The following is a 20,354-nucleotide window of genomic DNA, read 5'->3' on the forward strand; positions in this document are numbered from 1 at the left end:
GATATTAACCCTTCAGTGTCTGCTAAACCTGTAATCACCACCCCTGAGGAAGCAGCCATCACTCCTCTGGAGAGATTAATCCTGTTTTACAAAATGAGACTGCAACAGAATGTCCTGAGGTAAATGGCTTGAGGGATACTTCTAATTATTTTCATGACCCACTCCTACCACAAGTCTTTGCTTCAAGACCTATAAGTAGACTAAAGTCCCAACAGGCCCCAATGGGTGAGGTACAAAGTGTGGCCCATGAGGAAGTATGCTATACTCCAAAAGAACTGTATGAGTTTTCCAACTTATACATAAAGATACCAGAGGAATATGTGTGGGAAAGGATATTAAGGGTATGGGATAAAGAAATATAAGTTGGGTAGGGTGAATTTACTGATATAGGCCCACTAAGCAGAGATTCTACATTCAATGTTGTAGCTCAAGGGGTTAGAAAGGGTGCTAACAGTTTGAGTGGTTGACCAAAACATGGATCAAAAGGTGGCTGGCATTACCTGAGGTCAGAATACCAGAACTGCCCTGGTATAATGTAGAGAAGGGGATTCAAAGCCTTAGAGAGACTGGAATGTTAGAATGGATTTAACATGGAAGACCTGCTCACACACCCCTGGAATGTCCAGACCCACCTTTTACCAGGACTGTGAGGAATAAATTTGTGAGACTAGCTCCATCATCCCTGGAGAGCTCTGTAGTCACCCTTTCTGTGGGTCATATGATACTGTAGGATCTGCAGTCACTGAGCTGGAATCCTAAAACTCAATGGGGATAATTGGATCCTGAGTTGGCAGAAGCCATGTGCCTGCAGTTAATCACCAAAGACAAGGTGGTTGCACCTACCATAATGGAAAACTGGCTCAAAGCAGCAGTCAAAATAATCTGTCTTGCAGAGATTATGGCATTGGTTAGTAGATCATGGAGTACCTAGTAGTAAAACAGATGGGCAATTGACTAAATTCTTGTTTGAAATATATAAGCAGAAGAATTCTAGGCCAAAGGAACAAAAGTCTCCCTTGAATTACAAAAACAGAGAGTCACAGCCCCTTAATCAATTCCCAGACTTGAGACAGTTTACAGATCCAGAGCCACTTGAATGAGGAGAAAGCTGGGTACTCTTTGGGAAGGACCCTGTTACACTGTAAAAACTTACACTGTTAATCTTCCTCCCAGCCTTCCCTTGGGGGACCTACAGCCTTTACCAGGCTAACTGTGCATTGGAGAAAGGGAAATGATCAGATATTATGGGGATTATTAGACACTGGTTCAGAAGTGACATTAATTCCAGGAGACCCAAAACATCACTCTGGTCCACCAGTCAGAGTTGGGGCTTATGGAGGTCAGGTGATCAGTAGAGATTTAGCTCAAGTGCATCTTACAGTGGGTCAAGTGGGTCCCTAGACCCATTCTGTGGTTATTTCCCCAGTGCCAGAATGCATAATTGGAATAGACATCCTCAGCAACTGGCAGAATCCTCACATTGGTTCCCTGACTCATGGAGTGAGGGCTATTATGGTAGGAAAAGCCAAGCAAAAGTCACTAGAACTGCCCCTGCCTAGCAAAATAGTAAACCAGAAGCAACACCAGATTCCTGGAGGGATTGCAGAGATTAATGCCACTCTTAAGGACTTGAAGGATGCAGGGGTGGTGATTCCCTCCACATCCTCATTCAACTCTATTTGGCCTGTGCAGAAAACAGATGGGTCTTGGAGGATGACAGTGGATTATTGTAAGCTTAACCAGGTGATGAATCCAATTGCAGCTGCTGTTTCAGATGTGGTATCATTGCTTGAGCAAATCAGCACATCCCCTGGGACCTGGTATGCAGCTATTGATCTGGCAAATGCTTTTTTTCTCAACAGTTGTTAGTAAGGACCACAAGAAACAGTTTGCATTCTGCTGGCAAGGCCAGCAATTTACACTCAATGCGCTATATCAGGGTTATATCAACTCTCCAGCCCTATGTCATAATGTTGTCTTCAGGGATCTTGAGTCTTCCTCCCTCTCACAAGACATCACACTGGTTCATTTTATTCTTGGAATCATGTTGATTGAACCTAGTGAGCCAGAAGTAGCAACTACTCTAGATTTGTTGGTAAGATATTTGCATGGCAGAGGATGAGAGATAAATCCAACAAAAATACAGGGACCTTCCACCTCAGTAAAATTGCTAGGTGTCCAGTAGTTTGGGGCATGTTGAGATATCCCTTCTAAGGTGAAGGATAAGCTGTTGCACCTGTCCCCTCCTATGACCAAAAACGAGGCATAACACGTAGTTGGCCTCTTTGGATTTTGGAGACACATATTCCTCATTGGGTGTGCTACTGTGGCCCATTTACTGAGTGACAAGAAAAGCTTCTAGTTTTGAGTGGGGACCAGAACAAGATGAGGTTCTGTGACTGGTCCAGGCTGCTGTGCAAGATGTTCTGCCACTTGTACCATATGATCCAGCTGATCCAATGGTGCTGGAAATGTCAGTGGCAAATAGAGATGCTGTTTGGAGCCTTTAGCAGGCTCCTGTAGGAGAATCACAATGCAGGCCTTTATCCTCTGCAGATAACTACTCTCCATTTGAGAAACAGCTGTTGGCCTGCTACTGGGCCTTAGTAGAGACAGAATGCTTAACCACAGGCCACCAAGTTTCCATGAGACCTGAGTTACCTATAATGATGTGAGTATTGTCTGTCCCACCAAGCCCTAAAGTTGGGCATGCACAGCAGCATTCCATCATAAAATGGAAACGTTATATATGAGATAGAGCTGAAGCAAGTCCTGAAAGCACAAGTAAGTTACATGAGGAAGTGGTCCAAATGCCCATGGTCTCCACTCCTTCCACCTTACCTTCTCTTTCCCAGCCCACAGCTATGGCATCTTGGGAAGTTCCTTACAATCAGTTGACTGAGGAAGAGAAGACTTGGGCCTGGTTTACAGATGGTTCTGCACAATATGCAGGCACCACCCGAAAGTGGACAGCTGAAGCACTGCAGCCCCTTTCTGGGATGTCCCTGAAGGACAGTGGTGAGGGTAAATCTCCCAGTGGACAGAAGTTTTAGCAGTGCACCTGGTTGTTCACTTTGCTTGGAAGGAGAACTGGCCAGAGGTGCATTTGTATACTGATTCATTGGCTGTTGCTAATGGTTTGGCTGGATGGTCCGGGACATGGAAGGAACATGACTGGAAGATTGGTGACAAAGAAGTCAGGGGAAGGGGTATGTGGATAAATCTTCCTGAGTGGGAAAAAAACATGAAGATATTTGTGTCCCATGTGAATGCTCACCAGAGGGTGACTTCAACAGAAGAAGATTTTAATAATCAAGTGGATAAAATGACCCATTAGATGGACACAAATCAGCCTCTTTGCCCAGTCACTCCTGTCATTACCCAATGGGCTCATGAACAAAGTGGTCATGGTAGTAGGGATAGAAGTTATGCATGGGCTCAACAACATGGACTTCCACTCACCAATGCTGACCTGGCCACAGACAATGCTGATTGCCCAATCTGCCAGCAGCAGAGACCCACTGTTCTAGTTTGCTAATGGTGCTGGAATTCAAAACACCAGAAATGGATTTGTTTTTATAAAAGGGGAGTTATTTGGTTACAGAATTACAGTCCCAAGGCCATAAAGTGTCCAAGGTTATGCATCAACAATAGGGTAACTTCACTGGAGGATGGCCAATGGTGTCCAGAAAACCTCTGTTAGCTGGGAAGGCATGTGGCTGACATCTGCTCCAAATTCTGGTTTCAAAATGGCTTTCTCCCAGGATATTCCTCTCTAGGCTGCAGTTCCTCAAAAATGTCACTCTCAGCTGCTCTTGGTGTGTTTGTCCTCTCTTAGCTTCTCTGGATCAAGGCCTGCTTTCAATGGCCATCTTCAAAATGTCTCTCATCTGCAGCTACTCTCTGAAATTCTGTGCATTCTTCAGTGTCCCTCTTGGCTGTAGCATGCTTGCCCCTTCTGTCTGAGCTTATATGGTGCTCTAGTAAACTAATCAAGGCCCATGCTGAATGGGTGGGGTGACACCTCCATGGAAATTATCCAATGAAATATCTTGCCCACAGTTGAGTGATCACATCTCCACAGAAATATCCAATCAAAAGTCTCCAACCCAATCAACACCAATACATTTTCTGCTCACACAAGACTTCATCAAAGATAATGGCATTTTGGGGCACATAATGCATTCAAACCAGCACATTCCACACCCTGGACCCAAAAATGACATGATCTTTCCATACACAAAATACATTCATCCCATCACTATATCACAGAAACTTAAATCATTTCAGTAACAATAGTTAAGTACATCATCCCATGAAAATAAATTATAGGCATTGTTTTCCTAAGGCATAACTCTCCTCAACCTGTGGACCTGTGAAACTTTGAACAAAGTTATCTGCTTGCTATATACAAAGGAGGGACAGTATTAGGATAAACATTCCCATTGCCCAAGGAGAAACAGTAAGTAAAGCAGGGTTTAAAGGACCAAAACAGTTCCCAAAACCCACAGGGCAAACTCCATTAGGTTTCAAAGTCTGAGAGTCATCTACAGAATGATGTTGCATTCTTGGGGCTTGAGAGAGTGGGAATCTAACCCCTCCCAAGGGCCTCTGTGGAAACCCTTACCTCTCCAAACACTGGGATGAGTGCTCCAACACATCCACACATTGAGGGGACCACCTTCTTGGCCCCACCCACACTCCTCAAACATTGGGGCACCATCTGGATTCTCTTCATGACCCTGCCCATTCAGCATGGGCCTTGATTAGTACACTGGAGCACTATATAAGCTCATAGAGAAGAAGTGAGTTTGCTACAGCCAAGTGGGACACTTTGAAATATGCACGGGAGCTGAGAGAGGAACCACAGTTTACAAAGACATTTTGGAGATGGCCTTTGAAAGAAGACTTTTGCTCCAGAGAAGCCAAGAGAGGACAAATGCCCCAAGAGCAACTGAGGGTGACATTTTGGAGAGAAGCTGAAGCCTAGAGGGGAACATTCTGGGAGAAAGCCATTTTGAAACCAGAACTCTGAAGCAGACACCAGCCACATGCCTTCCCAGCTAACTGAGGTTTTCTGGATGCCATTGGCTATCCTCTAGTGAAGGCACCTGATTGTCAATGCATTACTTTGTACACTTTGGCCAAAGAAACCACCTTTTATAAAAGCCAATCCATTTCTGGTGTTTTGCATTCCAGCAGCATTAGCAAACTAGAACAGATTTTGATACCAGGAGTGGGGTGCTGCTGAGTTTGCAAATACCAAACATGTTGGAACAGCTTTTTAAATGGATAAGGGAAAGATTATGAAAGAATTATGAGGTGCTTGATAGAAAAGGTCTAAACTGCTTTGAAGAGACTGTGGAAATACGGATACTAAAGATACTTCTGATGAGGCTTTGAGCAGAAATGATGAATGTGTCATTGATAACCAGAAGAAAGGTGATCCCTGTTTTAAAGTGGCAGAGAATTTGGTAGAATTGAATACTAGTGTCAGATGGAAGACAGAATTTGAAAGTGATGACCTGAGATACTTGGCTGATGAGATTTTGAAACTAGAAGTTGTAGATATAGCATGGCTTCTCCTTGCAGTTTATAGTAAAATGCAAGAAGACAGAGATAAGGTGAGAACTGAATTATTGGTTTCAAAGAAACCAGAAACTGATGGCCTTGAAAACCCTGAGCTTCCAGGGGGTGGAACTCCAGAAATTACAGTCACACATGAAGTTTTAACCAAACATGGAACCTGACCACCATTTCAGGACAAGCCAAGATTGGAAATGGAGTTATCTGGAAAGGATTTGTTGAAAGTCCTATTGTCTAATGGCTTTGACCCCTGTGTGCTTCATGCAAAGCCAACAATATTTTGTGAGATCTTTATAGATGGAGCTGTTGCTGGTCTGGACTGGAGGAGACAGACAAGGAAAAAATTGAAGGAAAAATTCCTTCAAAGATGGAGCCATGGAGGTTGAGGTCTGGAGTCAAGAGGTCTCAGGCTGGGACAGTGGGGAGGTCCACATGCATGGAAAGGGTGAGTTTGTCCTGGAGGTTGAGGAGAGCCTGGCTGCCACCCCACTGTTCTGAAGGGGTTGAGCATGATCCATGGAGATAGAACAGAATCCAGGTGCTGCCCAAACATTTAAGGAGGATGGGGCCAAGAAGGTGGTCTCCTCAGTGTGTGGATATGTTGGAGAACTCACCCCAGCATTTGGAGAGAAAAGGGCTGCCACCGAGGCCATCAGGAAGGGTTAGACACTCAGTCTTTGAAGCCCCAAGGATGCAATGTCATTCTGTAGATGACTCTCAGAATTTGAAACCTAATGGAGTTTGTCCTGTGGGTTTTGGGGAACTGTTTTGGTCCCTTAAACCCTGCTTTCCTTACTGTTTCTCCTTATGGCAATGGGAATGTTTATTTTATGACTGTCCCTCCTTTGTATATAGGAAGCAGATAACTTGTTCAAAGTTTCAGAGGTCCACAGCTTGAGGGGAATTATGCCTTAGGACAAACCATGCCTGGAATTGATTTTGATGGGCTCTTATACTTAACTATTGTTACTGAAATGATTTAAGTTTCTATGATATAGTGATGGATAAATGTATTTTGTGTATGAAAAGATCATGTCATTTTTGGGTCCAGGGTGTGGAATGTGCTGATTTGAATGTGTTATGTCCCCTAAAACACCAATATCTTTGATGCAACCCTGTGTGGGCAGAATTGGTGTTGATTGGATTGTAATTCTTTGAGTGTTTCCAAGGAGATGTGACCCACCAAACTGTAGGTGATAACTCCAGTTGGATAATTCCCATGGAGGCATGGCCCTGCCAATTCAGCATGGGCCTTGATTAGTTCACTGGAGCAATATATAGGCTCATAGAGAAGAAGCAAGCTTGCTACAGCCAAGAGGGACACTTTGAAATATGCACAGGAGCTGAGAGAGGAACAGTGGGTTACAGAGACATTTTGGAGATGGCCTTTGAAAGAAGACTTTTGCTCTAGAGAAGCTGAGAGGACAAACACTCCAGAGAAACTGAGGGTGACATTTTAGATAGAAGCTGAAGCCTAGAGGGGAACATTCTGGGAGAAAGCCATTTTGAAACCAGAACTCTGGAGTAGAGGCCAGCTACATGACTTCCTGGCTAACAGAGGTTTTTTGGATGCCACTGGCCATCCTCCAGTGAAGGTACCCAGTTGTTGCTGCATTACTTGAAAACTTTGGCCAAAGAAACCCCCTTTTATAAAAGCCAATCCATTTCTGGTGTTTTGCATTCTGGCAGCATTAGCAAACTAGAACACCCACACTCCATCCCTGATATGGCACCATTCCCTGAGGTGATCAGCCTGCTACCTGGTGGCAGGTTGATTACATTGGACAACTTCCATCATGGAAGGGACAGTAATTTGTTCTTACTGGAATAGACACATACTGCAGATATGGTTTTGCCTTCCCTGCATGAAATGCTTCTGCCTAAATTACAATCCACGGGCTTACAGAATGCTTTATCCATCATCATGATATTCTACACAGCATTGCCTCTGACCAAGGAACCCACTTCACAGCAGATGAAGTGAGGCTATGGGCCCATGCTCATGGAATTCTCTGGTCTTACCATGTTCTGCATCATTCAGAGGCTGCTGGGTTGATAGAATGGTGGAATGCCCTGTTGAAGACTAAAGTACAGTGCCAACTAGGTGGCAATACCTTGCAGGGCTAAGGCAGTGTTCTCCAGGAGGCTGTGTATGCTCTGAATCAGCATCCACTCTATGGTGCTGTTTCTCCCATAGCCAGGATTCACGGGCCCAGGATTCAAGGGGTGGAAGCAGGAGTGGAACCACTCACTATCACTCCTAGTGATCCACTAGGTAAATTTTTGCTTCCTGTCCCTGCAAGCTTCAGCTCTGCTGGTCTACAAGTCTTTGTTCCAAAAGGAGGAGTGCTTCCACCAGGAAACACAATAATCCCATTGAACTGGAAGTTAAGACTGCCACCTGGCCACTTTGGGCTTCTTATGCCTCTGAATCAACAGGCAAGGAAAGGGATCACTGTACTGGCTGGGGTGATTGTTCCTGACTATAAAGGGGAAATAGCACTGCAACTACACAATGGAAGTCAAGAAGAGTTTTCCTGAAATATAGGAGATTCCCTAGGGCATCTCTTGTATTACCATGCCCTGTAATTAAAGTCAATGGAAAACTGCAAGAACCAAATCCAGGCAGGACTATTAATGGCCAAGAAACCTCAGGAATGAAGGTTTGGGTCACCCCTCCCTGCAAAGAACCATGGCCAGCTGAAGAGCTTTCAGATGGTAAAGGGAACATGGAACAGGTAGTGGAAGAAGGTAGTGATAAATATGAACTATGGCCACATGACCAGTTACAGAAATGAGGACTATGATGGCATGAATATTTCCTCCTTGTTTTGTTATGAGTACATTTGTATTTGTCTGTAAAGCAAATATCTTTGCTTTCTTTTCGTCTTATCCCCTTATCATATGACATAAGCTGTATGATTCATTTTGCAGTACTTAAGTTAAAGGAAATCGATTTTAAGAGTTAATGTCACCCAAGGACTTGCACCCTATTCTGGAGACATTTAGTGCATTTTCAGTTGTACGCTGGACAGCAGAGTATTGTTATGTGAAATGTATGTCTGTTATTGTTCTCTACTTAGAGATCAAGTGTGGTTTTAGGCAATGTGTGTAACTGCCAATTTGACAAGGGGTGGACTGTGATGGTTAAGTTCATGTGTCAGCTTGCTCAGGTGATAGTACCCAGGTGTCTGGTCAAGCAAGCACTGGCCTAACTGCTGCTGTGAAGACATTTGTGGCTGCTTGATAAAACAGAAGGCTGGTTTGTTAAATCATCAGTCAATTGACTGCAGCTGTGACTGATGATGTCAATGAAGAGTTTGTCTTCCACAATTAGAGAATGCAGTCAGCTGGATTTAATCTAATCAATTGAAGACTTTTAAGTGAGACAGATGGGAATGTCTTTTTCTTCAGCTGACCAGCCAAGAATTTCCTGAGGAGTTTGTCAAAGTTGCCAGTTTGTTTCCTGAGGAGTTCATTGAATATTTTCATTGGAGTTGCCAGTTTGCTGACTATCCCATGGAATTTGGATTTGTCCATACCCACGGTTGCATGAGACACTTATAAATTTTGTATTTATAGATATCTCTTGTTGATTCTGTTTCCCTAGAGAACCCTAACTGATACAAAAGGCATCCAAATTTGAGAGGTAGAAGTGAAAATTTCACTCTTTGCAGATGACATGACTCTATATGTATAAAATCCAGAAAAATCTACAGAAAAGCTACTAGAACTAATCAATGAATACAGCAAAGTGGCAGGCTACAATGTCAACATGCAAAAATCTATAGTGTTCTTATACACAAGTAATGTGCAACAAGAGGAAGAAATGAAGAAAAAAAAAATTCCATTTACAATAGCAACAAAAAGAATCAAGTATTTAGGAATAAACTTAATGAAGGCCACAAAATAACTATACAAAGAAAACTACAAGAAACTGCCAAAAGAAATCGAACAGAACCAAAAAGAAAAAATAATGGAAGAACATACTGTGTTCATGTATTGGAACACTAAATATAATTAAGATGTCAATTCTACCTAAACTGATTTATAGATTCAATGCAATATCAATTAAAATTCCAACAATTTACTTTGCAGAAATACAAGAACCACTAACCAAATTTATTTGGAAGGGCAAGTTGTCTTGAATAGCCAAAAATATCTTGGGAAAGAGGAGCAAAGTGGGAGGTCTCACACTACCTGACTTTGGAGCATATTATAAAGCTACAGTGCTCAAAACAGCATGGCACTGGCATGAGGAATAGATATACCAATCAAGGGAACTGAATTAAGTGTTCAGAAATACTCTCGCATCTACAGACAATTGATCTTTGATAAGGCAGTCAAGCCAAAGCAACTGGGACAGAGCAGCCTCTTCAATAATTGGTGTCTGGAAAATTGGATATCCATTTCAAAAGAATGAAAGAGGACCCCTAACTCTTTATACAAAATACCTTATACAAAAATTAATTCAAAGTGGATCAAATACCTAAACATTGGCACTAAGAGCATAGGACTCCTAGAAGAAAATGTAGGGCAATTTCTTAAAGATGTTGTGATAGAATGTGGTTTTCCAGAACTTACATCCAAAGCATGAGCAACCCAAGAACAAATAGACAAATGGGATCTCCTCAAAATTAAACACTTTTGTACAGCAAAGGACTTTTTCAGAAAGGTAAAAAGGCAAACTACACAATGGGCAACAATATTTGGAAACCACATATCAGAAAAGGCTTTAATATCCCGAATGTATAAAACAATCCTACAACTCACCAACAGAAAGACAAACATCCCAATTGAAATTTGGGCAAAAGACGTGTACAGACACTTTTCTGAAGAGGAAATACAAATGGCTCAAAAATGTATGAAAAAATGCTCAACTTCACTGGTGATTAGGGAAATACAAATAAAAACCACAAAGAGGTATCATCTCACACCTACCAGAATGGCCATTATCCAAAAAGAAACAGAAAATTACAAGTGCTGGGGAGGATGTGGAGAAAGAGGCACACTTATTCACTGTTGGTGGGAATTAGAATGGTACAACCCCTCTGGAAGACAGTGTGGCAGTTCCTCAGGAAGCTAAGTATAGATTTGCCATATGACCCAGCTATTCCATTACTAGGTATATACTCAGAGGAACTGAAAGTTAAGACACTAATGGACATTTGTAAACCAATGTTTAGCACAGCATTATTCACAATAGCCAAGAGATGGAAACAATCCAAATGTCCATCAACAGATGAGTGGATAAACAAACTGGTACGTACACATGATGGAATATTATGCAGCTGTAAAAGACAGAACAAAGACATGGAACATATAATAATGTGAATGAACCTTGAGGACATTTTGTTGAGTGAAGTTAGCCAGAAACAAAAAGACAAATACTGTATGGTCTCACTAATATGAACTAACATTAATGAGCAAACCTGGAGAATTAAAAGTTGATAACACAGTCTACCAGGAGATAGAAAGAGAGTAGAGATCAGGCATTTGATGCTGAAGGACTACAGAATGTTCAGCAGGATTGATTGTATAGATCCACAAATAGAAGCATAATATTGTGTGATGGTAGCACAATATTGTAACCACACTGAATAAAGATGTCCATGAGTAAAGCTGAAAGAGTTGGACTAGGGGCATGAATGACACCTGAGGTAAACATCGAAGATAAAGACTGGGACTGTTTAACTCAGCAAAAACTGGAGTGGTCAATGATTGTGACTAAGTGTACAAATATAAAACTGTTCTTCATCTTCTTGACCCAAGGGGGATGTGAAAGGAAATGAAATAAGCTTCAGTTGCAGAGAGATTCCAAAAGGATCTGAGAGGTCACTCTGGTGGGCTCTCTTATGCACAATATAGACAACCTTTTTAGTTCTAATGAATCAGAATAGCTAGCAGTAAATATCTGAAACTATCAAACTACAATCCAGAACCCTTGAATCTTGAAGACAATTGTATAAAAATGTAGCTTATGAGGGGTGACAATGTGATTGGGAAAGCCATATGGACCACACTCCCCTTTGTCCAGTGTATGGATGGATGAGTAGAGAAATGGGGGCAAAAAAAAAAAAAAAAAAAAAGCACCCTGTGTTCTTTTTTTACTTTTAATTGTTCTTTTTAACTCTAATTTTTATTCTTATTATTTTTGTGTGTGTGGTAATGAAAATGTTCAAAACTTAATTTTGGTGATGAATGCACAACTATATAATGGTACTGTGAACAACCGAATGTACACTTTGTATGACTGCCTGTTATGTGAACATATCTCAATAATATTGAATTAAAAAAAACTCTTCTTGTATGTGGGAGAACAAATGAATGTCAACCATACAGAGTGTTGTAAAGGGGATGGTATTGGGAAAAATATAATCAAAGCAAACTGGAGTCTATGGTCAACAGTAACAGTGTAATATGCTCCCATTAAATGTAATGAAGTCAGTGTACCAAGATAAATGTGTATGATTCTTGGTAGTGATGTTGTTGTCTGACTCTACTAGTATACTGTATTGTATGATATTTAATTTTCTTTTTATTATCTTTTTTACTATTTGTTAAAAAACTTTTTTCATAATAATCAATATGTTCAAGTGCTGACTGTGGTGATAATGCACAACTGTATGATTGTACCATGAACAACTGATGGTACACTGTGGATAATTATATGGTTTTTGAGTATAGCTCTATAAAATTGTCTGGAAAAATATAAACAGGGATAAAAGTTCTGGAGAAAACATGGAGTGAAAAATGTAAGTATTAACTGTCAGTTAGGAGGTGGAATGGTATAGCCTTTCTGGAGGACAGTGGGGTGGTTTCACATGAAGATAAGTATGTGGGTACCATAAAGTCCTGCAACCTCTTTAGGAGGCATTTACTTGGAGGATCTGAGAGCAGGGACATGAATGAGCATTTGCACACTGGTGTTTATGGAAAGACTGTGCATGATTTGCAATAGGTGCAGGTGGCCTAAGAGTACATCCACTGAGGAACAGAATGGTGAACTGTTACGTGTGATACAATGGAATATTGAGCAACTGTGAGAAGGATCGAAGCTGTGAGACATGCAATGAGGTGGATGGAAACTGTAGACAGCATTTTGAGTGAACTACACCCAAAAAAAGGCAAACACTATAATGCCTCACCAATATGAACTCAGAATTGTAAACTCAGAATTGAATCTTAGAGAACAGCTCATTAGGGGAATGCTTGTTGTAACAGCCCTTAGATTACAAGCTCTTACAGCAGTCACATCTATTCCTGAATTGTAATGGCTATCTCCCTATTCTGAGATTCTGATCCCTTTGTGTATAACCTGATTGATCCCTGGAACTTCAGGTATCTGTGTGACACCTGAAACTAAGAGTTAGAACTCTGCAGATATGAATGTCAGTATTAGAACACACAGCAACCATTAAAAAAGCTGAAAAAGAGTCCAGACTCTAACTAGAGATATGAATGAAGCAGGTGTGGTTAGGACTAGGGCAAATCAGGCCAAAGGGTAAAGGACAATACTGACTGCGTTTTAAAACTTCAATTTCCATGCGAGACCCAGGGAAGATATGTTTAGTTGATGCAAGATCTATATTTCCTAAAGAATTTAACGCATACAGTTTGTTCAAATACCATAATTGCATGGAACTTTTAATAGAAAGTGAGGTCTGGTAGGTTTGCATAGGTTACTGTGAAATAGTGACACATACCATAGTACTTTGAGCAAATAATAATAATATATATGCAGGGCTCCCATGAGGAGCTGTGGGAAAATGCAGAGGTGTTGGGCTTCCTCACCTGGATTGTTAAGAATATTTGTTCTTAAAAATATTGAGGACTCACGGTTTGATGTGTTGGCCCCTCTACACAGGATCTGCCCTTATGAGGCTTGTTACTGCAAAGGAGATGCTAAACCTGCTCATAATTGTGCCTAAGAGTCTCCCTGAGTACCTCTTTGTTGCTCATATGTGGCCCTCTCTCTCTAGCTAACCCAAATCAATGGGCGAATTCACTGCCCTCTCCCCTACATGGGATCTGCCTCCCAGGGGTGTAAATCTCCCTGGCAATGTAGGATATGATTCCCGGAGATGAATCTGGACCTGACACCAAGGGATTGAGAAGATCTTCTTGACCAAAAGGGGGATGCAAAATGAAACAAAACAAAGTTTCATTGGCTGAGAGATTCCAAATGGAGTTGAGTGGTCACTCTGGTGGGCATTCTTATGCACTATATAGATAACGTTTTTCAGGTTTTAATGCATTGGAATAGCTAGAAATAAATACCTGAAACCATCAAACAGCAGCCCAGTAGCCTTGACTCTTGAAGATGATTTTATAGCAATGCAGCTTACAAGGGGTGACAGTGTGATTGTGAAAGCCTTGTGGATTGCAGTCTTTTTATCCAGTGTATGGATGCATGAGAATAAAAATGGTGACAAAAAAACTAAATGAAAAATAGGGTGGTGGGAGGATGATTTGGGTGTTCTTTTTTATTTTTATTTTTTATTTCTATTTTCCCTTTTTCTGGTACAAGGAAAATGTTCAAAAAATAGATTGGGGTGATGAATGCACAACTATATGATGGTACTGTGAACAATTGGTTCTACACTTTGGATGACTGTATGGTATGGGAATATATCTCAATAAAACTGAATTTAAAAAAAAAAAAAAAAAACTAACCAAGCCTCTTGCTGGCTCTACTGCCCAAGAACCCGGGAGTCATCTCTCTGAAATGTAGACATCAAGGAAGATAGCACCCTGATCTACCCTAAGTTTAACTTAGGCAACAGGTTCCAAATTCAACTCTCTACCTGTCATAAAAATATGAGGTTTTATTATTCCTTTGGACAGAAGTAATTAGCAAATACAAAGGACACCCAAATTACCAGGTGAAGTTAAGATGAACTATGTATGACAGATGTTCCTGCCATACCTTCATCCTTGAATACTAGTTGCCATTTATCTTGAGAACATTTGCAATGGGTTGCATCTGCTTGGCTATATAGAAGGATGAGATGTCTTCATTTGTAACCTCTCTATGGGTTGCCCAGGATGCATGTCATAATCTGGTGTGATGTTTATTCAATAATAAAGTTGATTTTTTTTCTCTTTTACCTTTGTGGAGAGGTTTTCTGGTTGGGAAGGGGGAAATTTTGTTCTCAATTGTATATCCCCAACAAAATGCAGGAGATGAGTTTGAGGAGGAAAGTAAGGCCAGGGAGGAAAGAAAGGCCTAGAAAGAAAGAAAGGCCTCAGTTTGCCCATCTGCAAAGTGGGGATGGTAGTTGATATTGTAAAGGGACTAGGATAGTACCTAGCACGGGGAGGATGCTGTTGGAAGCATTTGTCAAATTGATCCAAGGGAGAGGCCTGGTAGGTAGAGGTTATAGGGGCTGCAGCTGGGGGCAAAGCCTGGGCAGAGAAAGGGCATGGCTTTGATTGGCATGACAGGGACCCTAAGCCTTGGAGCAGGATGGGACTGCTCTGGGGGGCAGCAGTGGGGAGACAGAGCCAGAGGAACAGAGAAAAGCGTGCAGAGGTGACTAAGGGGATGAGAGGAAAACCAGCAGTTTCAGAGGTCACAATCCCTTGATGATGTTCCATAGAACCCCCTCCCCACTAGCCTGCGCCCCCCACCCCGCTGCTCCTGTCTCAATGTCAGCAGTACCCAGGCCTGCTCTCCAGGCCACACACCTGGAAATACCCCCCTCACCCCACCCTCAGCCCTCTCAGCCTCCAATTCCACCTTTTGCCATCACCAGCTCTGTAATCATTTGATCTGTAACTAATAAGTCTCTAGTGTTCATAATCCCAAAGACACTACTTGGTTCCATCTCCTCCCCTCTCTCCTGGTCCGGACTCCCTGCCTGTGCTCTTCCCCAAGGCTGTCTGGGCCCCAGAGCCAGTCCACTAGTCCAAATCCTAATGAGCCACATGACTTGGTGTGACCCTGGCTAGCCAGTTTCTTCACCTTCACCAGGGGAATAACAACAATATCCTTATGATAGGAGGTTATGAGGTTCAGCACTCCAGCACAGCACACTCCTGAAAGCCACTGTCCACTCTGCAGATCTGACCAGGTCACTTCCTCACTCCCCAGCTCTTCAAGGGGAGTGCCTGACCTTCCTCACCTGGCATCAGGAGCATTTGTGAGGGGGCCTGCCAGGGACCCCTGGCTAGCTTCTCCCCACATGCCATCACCATACTATAGCTCAGCACACTTCTGGTTATATCCTTCCACTCCTTCCTTAATCCTTGGCTGGGAATCCCTACTTCTTGGGCCAGTTTTTACTTTTCCCTCCACATGGCCATGCCCACCTCTACCACATAGAACTGGAATCACCTTTATCTCTATTATCATCAGAGGGAAGGGCTGCAGAAAGGAAGGGCTTCCTAACCTGGAGTCCATGGATCCCCAGGGGATACTGTGACCTGAGAACATCAGGAGCCTCAGCTTGGATGGGGAAAAATAACCTCTTTATTTTACTAACCTATAGCTGAAATTTAGCCTTTTCTTCCCTGACCAGAGGCAGCGAAGCCCAGAAGTGATAAATACAATCAAAAGTAGCTCCTGCTTTTTCTGGCATAATGAAAATGTTCTAAAATTGATCAGGGGAATGTATGTACAACTATGTGATGATACTGGGAACCAGTGATTGTATGGTTTGATTTGGATGGTTTCTATGGTGCTTGAATATATCCCAATAAAATTTCATTAAAAAAAGTAGCCCCTTGGTTTTCTCAAAACCAACACAAAAATTAAATTCCATGAACTAGCATAGAATATGTGACAAACCTCTTGTGAAAGTCCCTGCCAAGATGCTCCAGCCTGAAAAGCCATTTAAGCTTTTAGTTAAGCATATTTGGCCCAATTGAAAATAAAGTTGGGTTATACCTAACCCACCCCTATCACTCACTGGCATGTCCCTGCTCCAATCAACAGAAGCTAGTCAACTTCCTTCTTTCTGTTTATAAAACTTCCTGCAAACTCCTGGACTTTAAAACTGCTTTCACTTTTGTAAGTGATTGCAACAATCCTGGTTTCCTGTATAAAATGCTGTGAACTGCAACTCAAATCTGATTTGTCTTTCAGACAAGTAGGATTAGCAAGCAGGACCTGTGCCTTGGTCCTCAATAGAAACCAAAGGTGTTTTCAAACCACATGAAATTTGTTGCAGACACTGAGAAATAGGCTTTACCCACCTTAGTACTTCCAGATTCCAGAAATTAGCTTTGCTGCTCTTTAATGCATTATTTAATGTGTTAAGTAATACACTTCTAATTTAACACAAATTTATCTTTTTAGTTTAAAAATATTTTATGACTTTACTTCAATATAATTGGGTTCCTCTGTGTATTTCATTTTAGGTATTAAAACACATTATGAGAAGAAGGTTAAAACTCTGGCTCTAGATCCCAAGCTGACATGTACAGTCCTCTCTGGTGTGAATTTTAGTCATCTGTAAAATGAGGCAGTTAAGGGGATTGAAATGGCTTCCTGTTTGTAAAGCATTTGGAAAAGAGCCTGGCATTAAGAACACTGCTGTGGTCACTACTCTGAGGGTGGACACTTCTCCCAGACTGTGTCGATAAATATTCTGGCACCTGCGCGGCTGGGGGTGGGGGCGTGCGACAAGTGGATGCGATGAGGGGAAGTCCAGGATGAAGTCAGCCCCCCACACTTAGTCATGTCTGCGCGCGGAAAGACAATCGGGAAAGAATGGAAATTCCGGGGCCGGTTCAGAGAAATTCCCATGGCCTCCTCGCATCCTCCATCCCCGCGAGGGACCGCTTAAGTGGCTTTTCACCAGGATGCCGGAACGGCAGAGGACAGGGCCAGCCGTGGTCTTGCTCTGGCTGGGGAACCCTGCGCAACCCCTCCCAACTCACCATCGCCCCCAGACCCAGAGCTAGGCCCTCCACTCTCAGGCGTTCTCTCTTGCACCTCGCCCACTCCTGCCCCGCGCTCCGGTGGGGAACGATCTGCCCTGAGTCTCCCACCCCCGAGCGCTCACCTGCAGGGCGCTGGGGCACCAGCCCTAGCAGCAGCAGCAGCGTCAGGGGCAGCCCTGCGCGTGCGCTCCGGGGACTCCGCGAGCAGCCAGTCGCCCCCTCTGCGCGCCGTCCCATGGCGCCGGCCCCTTCGGAGACTGTCCTCAGCTTAGGGGCCCGCGGGCCGCCACCGGACAGCGCGAAGCATCCGTCGCGGTATCCCGGAAGGGCTCAGCGCTGCAGGGGCGGCACAGGCCGCGGCCCCGCCCCTCCCGGCTCGTCCCCGCAGCGCCCCTGCGGGCCACAGGCCTAGGGGCGGGCTGGGGAGCAGGGCTGGGAAAATGCAGCGGGTTCTCCCCGTGGGAGGCGCTACCGTCCGCCCCAGAGTCCCGGGGGTGGGTCTGCGGCCCCCAGCTCTCCTCTCGGATACCCCTCTGCTGGGCTTTGGCAGTAGAAAACCAAGAATTTAAAAAGAAATCAATTGTGTTGAAAGTTGTGAAATATAGGGTATGTGCGTCTTTATTACCCCAGGAAATGAGCTCCCGTGGTGGAGCAATCTGTGGCGCGGCCGCCCGCGGGGCTGGCAGATCCGGGACTCGCGGCTGAGCGGCGGCGCCGAGAAGCCTCAGCAGCGGCAGCGGCGTCCGGAAGGGCCGCAGTGTTCTGGAGGCTCCAAGCGGTCTCTCTGCCGAGTCCTGGCCCCGGTCCCTAACCTCCCCGCCCCATCGCTTGTTATCTGGGTGGATTTAAACAGTCAAGTTAAATCAAGCTGAGTAATCGTGGCAGAAGGTGGATTCGATCCCTGTGAGTGTTTTTGCTCTCATTAACATGGGATGAGAAGGCTGATCAATCTGTTGAGGCGGTTCCAAGTCCTACTGCACAGACACAGAATGTCTTCAGGAATTACCAGGACCTTCTGGTGATAATGGCATCAGTATTACTATGAGCTTGATGGCCTGGATGGTTATTGCAGTGCCCTTGTTCTTACTGAGACCTCCTAATCTAAGAGGATCCAACTTACCTGGAAAGCCGAGGAGTCCTCATAATGGACAAGATCCACCAGCCCCTCCTGTGGACTAACTTTGCGATATGGGAAGTGAAAATAGTTAAACACCTTGCACGACCAAATGAACGAAGATGACCAGAGTACTCTTAACCCCATTATTACTGGTTTTCCTTTTTCATCTATAGTATTGTTTTCAGGAGCTTCTAGAAATTTCACTTGCAAGCTTATTTTTACTTCATGTGTTATCACCATTCCTAATCACAGTATATTTGAGTAAATGATATTTAAATAAAAAGTTACAAGGGGCTTTTTTTGGTTGTCCTAAACATAAACATTCCATTCATTGTATTTGTAACTGTGATCATAATTTTGGGGATGATTTCTGGCCTGATTGAAGGAAATTTGAGATCTCTGAATTTAAATATTTAAAATAGTTTTGATAGGTTTAAAAATTACTTTTTTGCATAAGTTGTTTATAAAGTTACTTGACTTGTCTGAGATTGTATGAATGAAAATTAAAAATACACTGTATTTACATGTATCTTGATGGTTTATTTGTGGGTGCAAGTTTTTTCTTGTTTCTGGGACTGTAGCAGTCCTTGAATATTTTATAAATTACAGCTGAAATCTATATCTTTTATTATAGCTGGCTTATGTGACTAGGATAGGAAAAAAAAACGGTTGTTTACTAAGTTTTTTACACCAACTAAAAAGTGTATAATATTAAGAAAACATTAAATAAACATGATGGATCTACATGGTAGATGTTTACCAGTCCATTATATGACATTTATAAGCCACTGTACTTTAGCATTACAAGGGTTCATGAAAGGAAGAATAAAATTAACTCTGCCATTGCCAGGTATAATTTATACAATAATAATTTAAGCTATAATTTATTGTTAAAACAAGAGTCTCTCAGCAAGCTTCTTTTCTACTCTAACACTTCTCTGTTAAAATGAAATTACCTTAAAACTGTATTGTGGGCCTGTTTGCTTATTGGCATGCCCATTTACTTATTTATTCCTTTTATTTTCAAGAAAATTTTTGAGTCTCTTGTTATCCTTCTGACTTTCACATTTTTAAAAATGAAATATTAGTTTTCTCCAAGGGAAAAGGAGGGAAATGAGAAACAATCAAGAATCTTTTTCTCACTCCTTATCTCATTTCTTTCTTGGTGATGGGATGGATTGGGATGGGAAGAATTAATATAGGTAGTTTTGAAATATAAGAAAAAGTAAAAGTTGCATTGTTTTGCTCAGTTTGAAAAAAAATTAATATAATTACCATAAAAAATGGCTGCATGACCTGTGTGCCTGTGGAATTTTTTCCCAGCAAGTGCTTGCAGGTTACTTATGGGGCTAGAAGATATTTTGCTATCAATATAAGGAATATTTCCTCTAGCTCAGTCTAGCTTTTCATTGTATAGGTCTGAAACATTGCTTGTATGACTTGAATAAACTTGTCTATATCATTGTACTGTTTAATGGAATCTTTGATACAGTTGTAACACTCATGGAGGTGTTTTTCCTTCACTGTGATTACATTCTAGGCCACAAACATCAAGGGCATCATTTCAGTACATAATCCAATATTATCTGCTTGCATTCCTCCTTGTGCCTCTTGGCTTTGTGCTCAACTTCTTGAAATAATATCACCAACTCTTAATTGTGCTAATAGAAGGGCAACACCAGTAAGTCATATCCTCGTAAATGAACAGAACACCACAGATGAAAGGTTTTTCCTCTTGCTGTGACCTACTGGGAGACTTCCC

The 20,354-nt window shown here is 42.5% G+C and overlaps 1 protein-coding gene and 1 pseudogene across 3 annotated transcripts in view; one reads left to right on the top strand and one right to left on the bottom strand.

Moving 5' to 3' along the window:
- The window catches only part of LOC119518918 (H-2 class I histocompatibility antigen, Q10 alpha chain-like), a 51,161-nt gene extending 33,333 nt beyond the window's left edge, over positions 1-17,828 (bottom strand). The window contains exon 1 of one of the 3 annotated variants that reach the window (XM_037816363.1): positions 17,598-17,828. In XM_037816363.1, the coding sequence (XP_037672291.1) occupies positions 17,598-17,712 (115 nt within the window). In that variant the 5' untranslated portion in view covers positions 17,713-17,828. The remainder of the gene's footprint in view (positions 1-17,597) is intronic. The other 2 variants (XM_037816361.1, XM_037816362.1) reach the window with 2 other exon arrangements.
- Positions 17,829-17,915: 87 nt separating this feature from the next.
- LOC119519048 lies at positions 17,916-20,004 on the top strand (annotated as a pseudogene).
- Positions 20,005-20,354: the final 350 nt, after the last annotated feature.

The sequence above is a fragment of the Choloepus didactylus genome, chromosome 22 (genome assembly GCF_015220235.1).
Source record: "Choloepus didactylus isolate mChoDid1 chromosome 22, mChoDid1.pri, whole genome shotgun sequence".
NCBI lineage: Eukaryota > Metazoa > Chordata > Mammalia > Pilosa > Megalonychidae > Choloepus > Choloepus didactylus.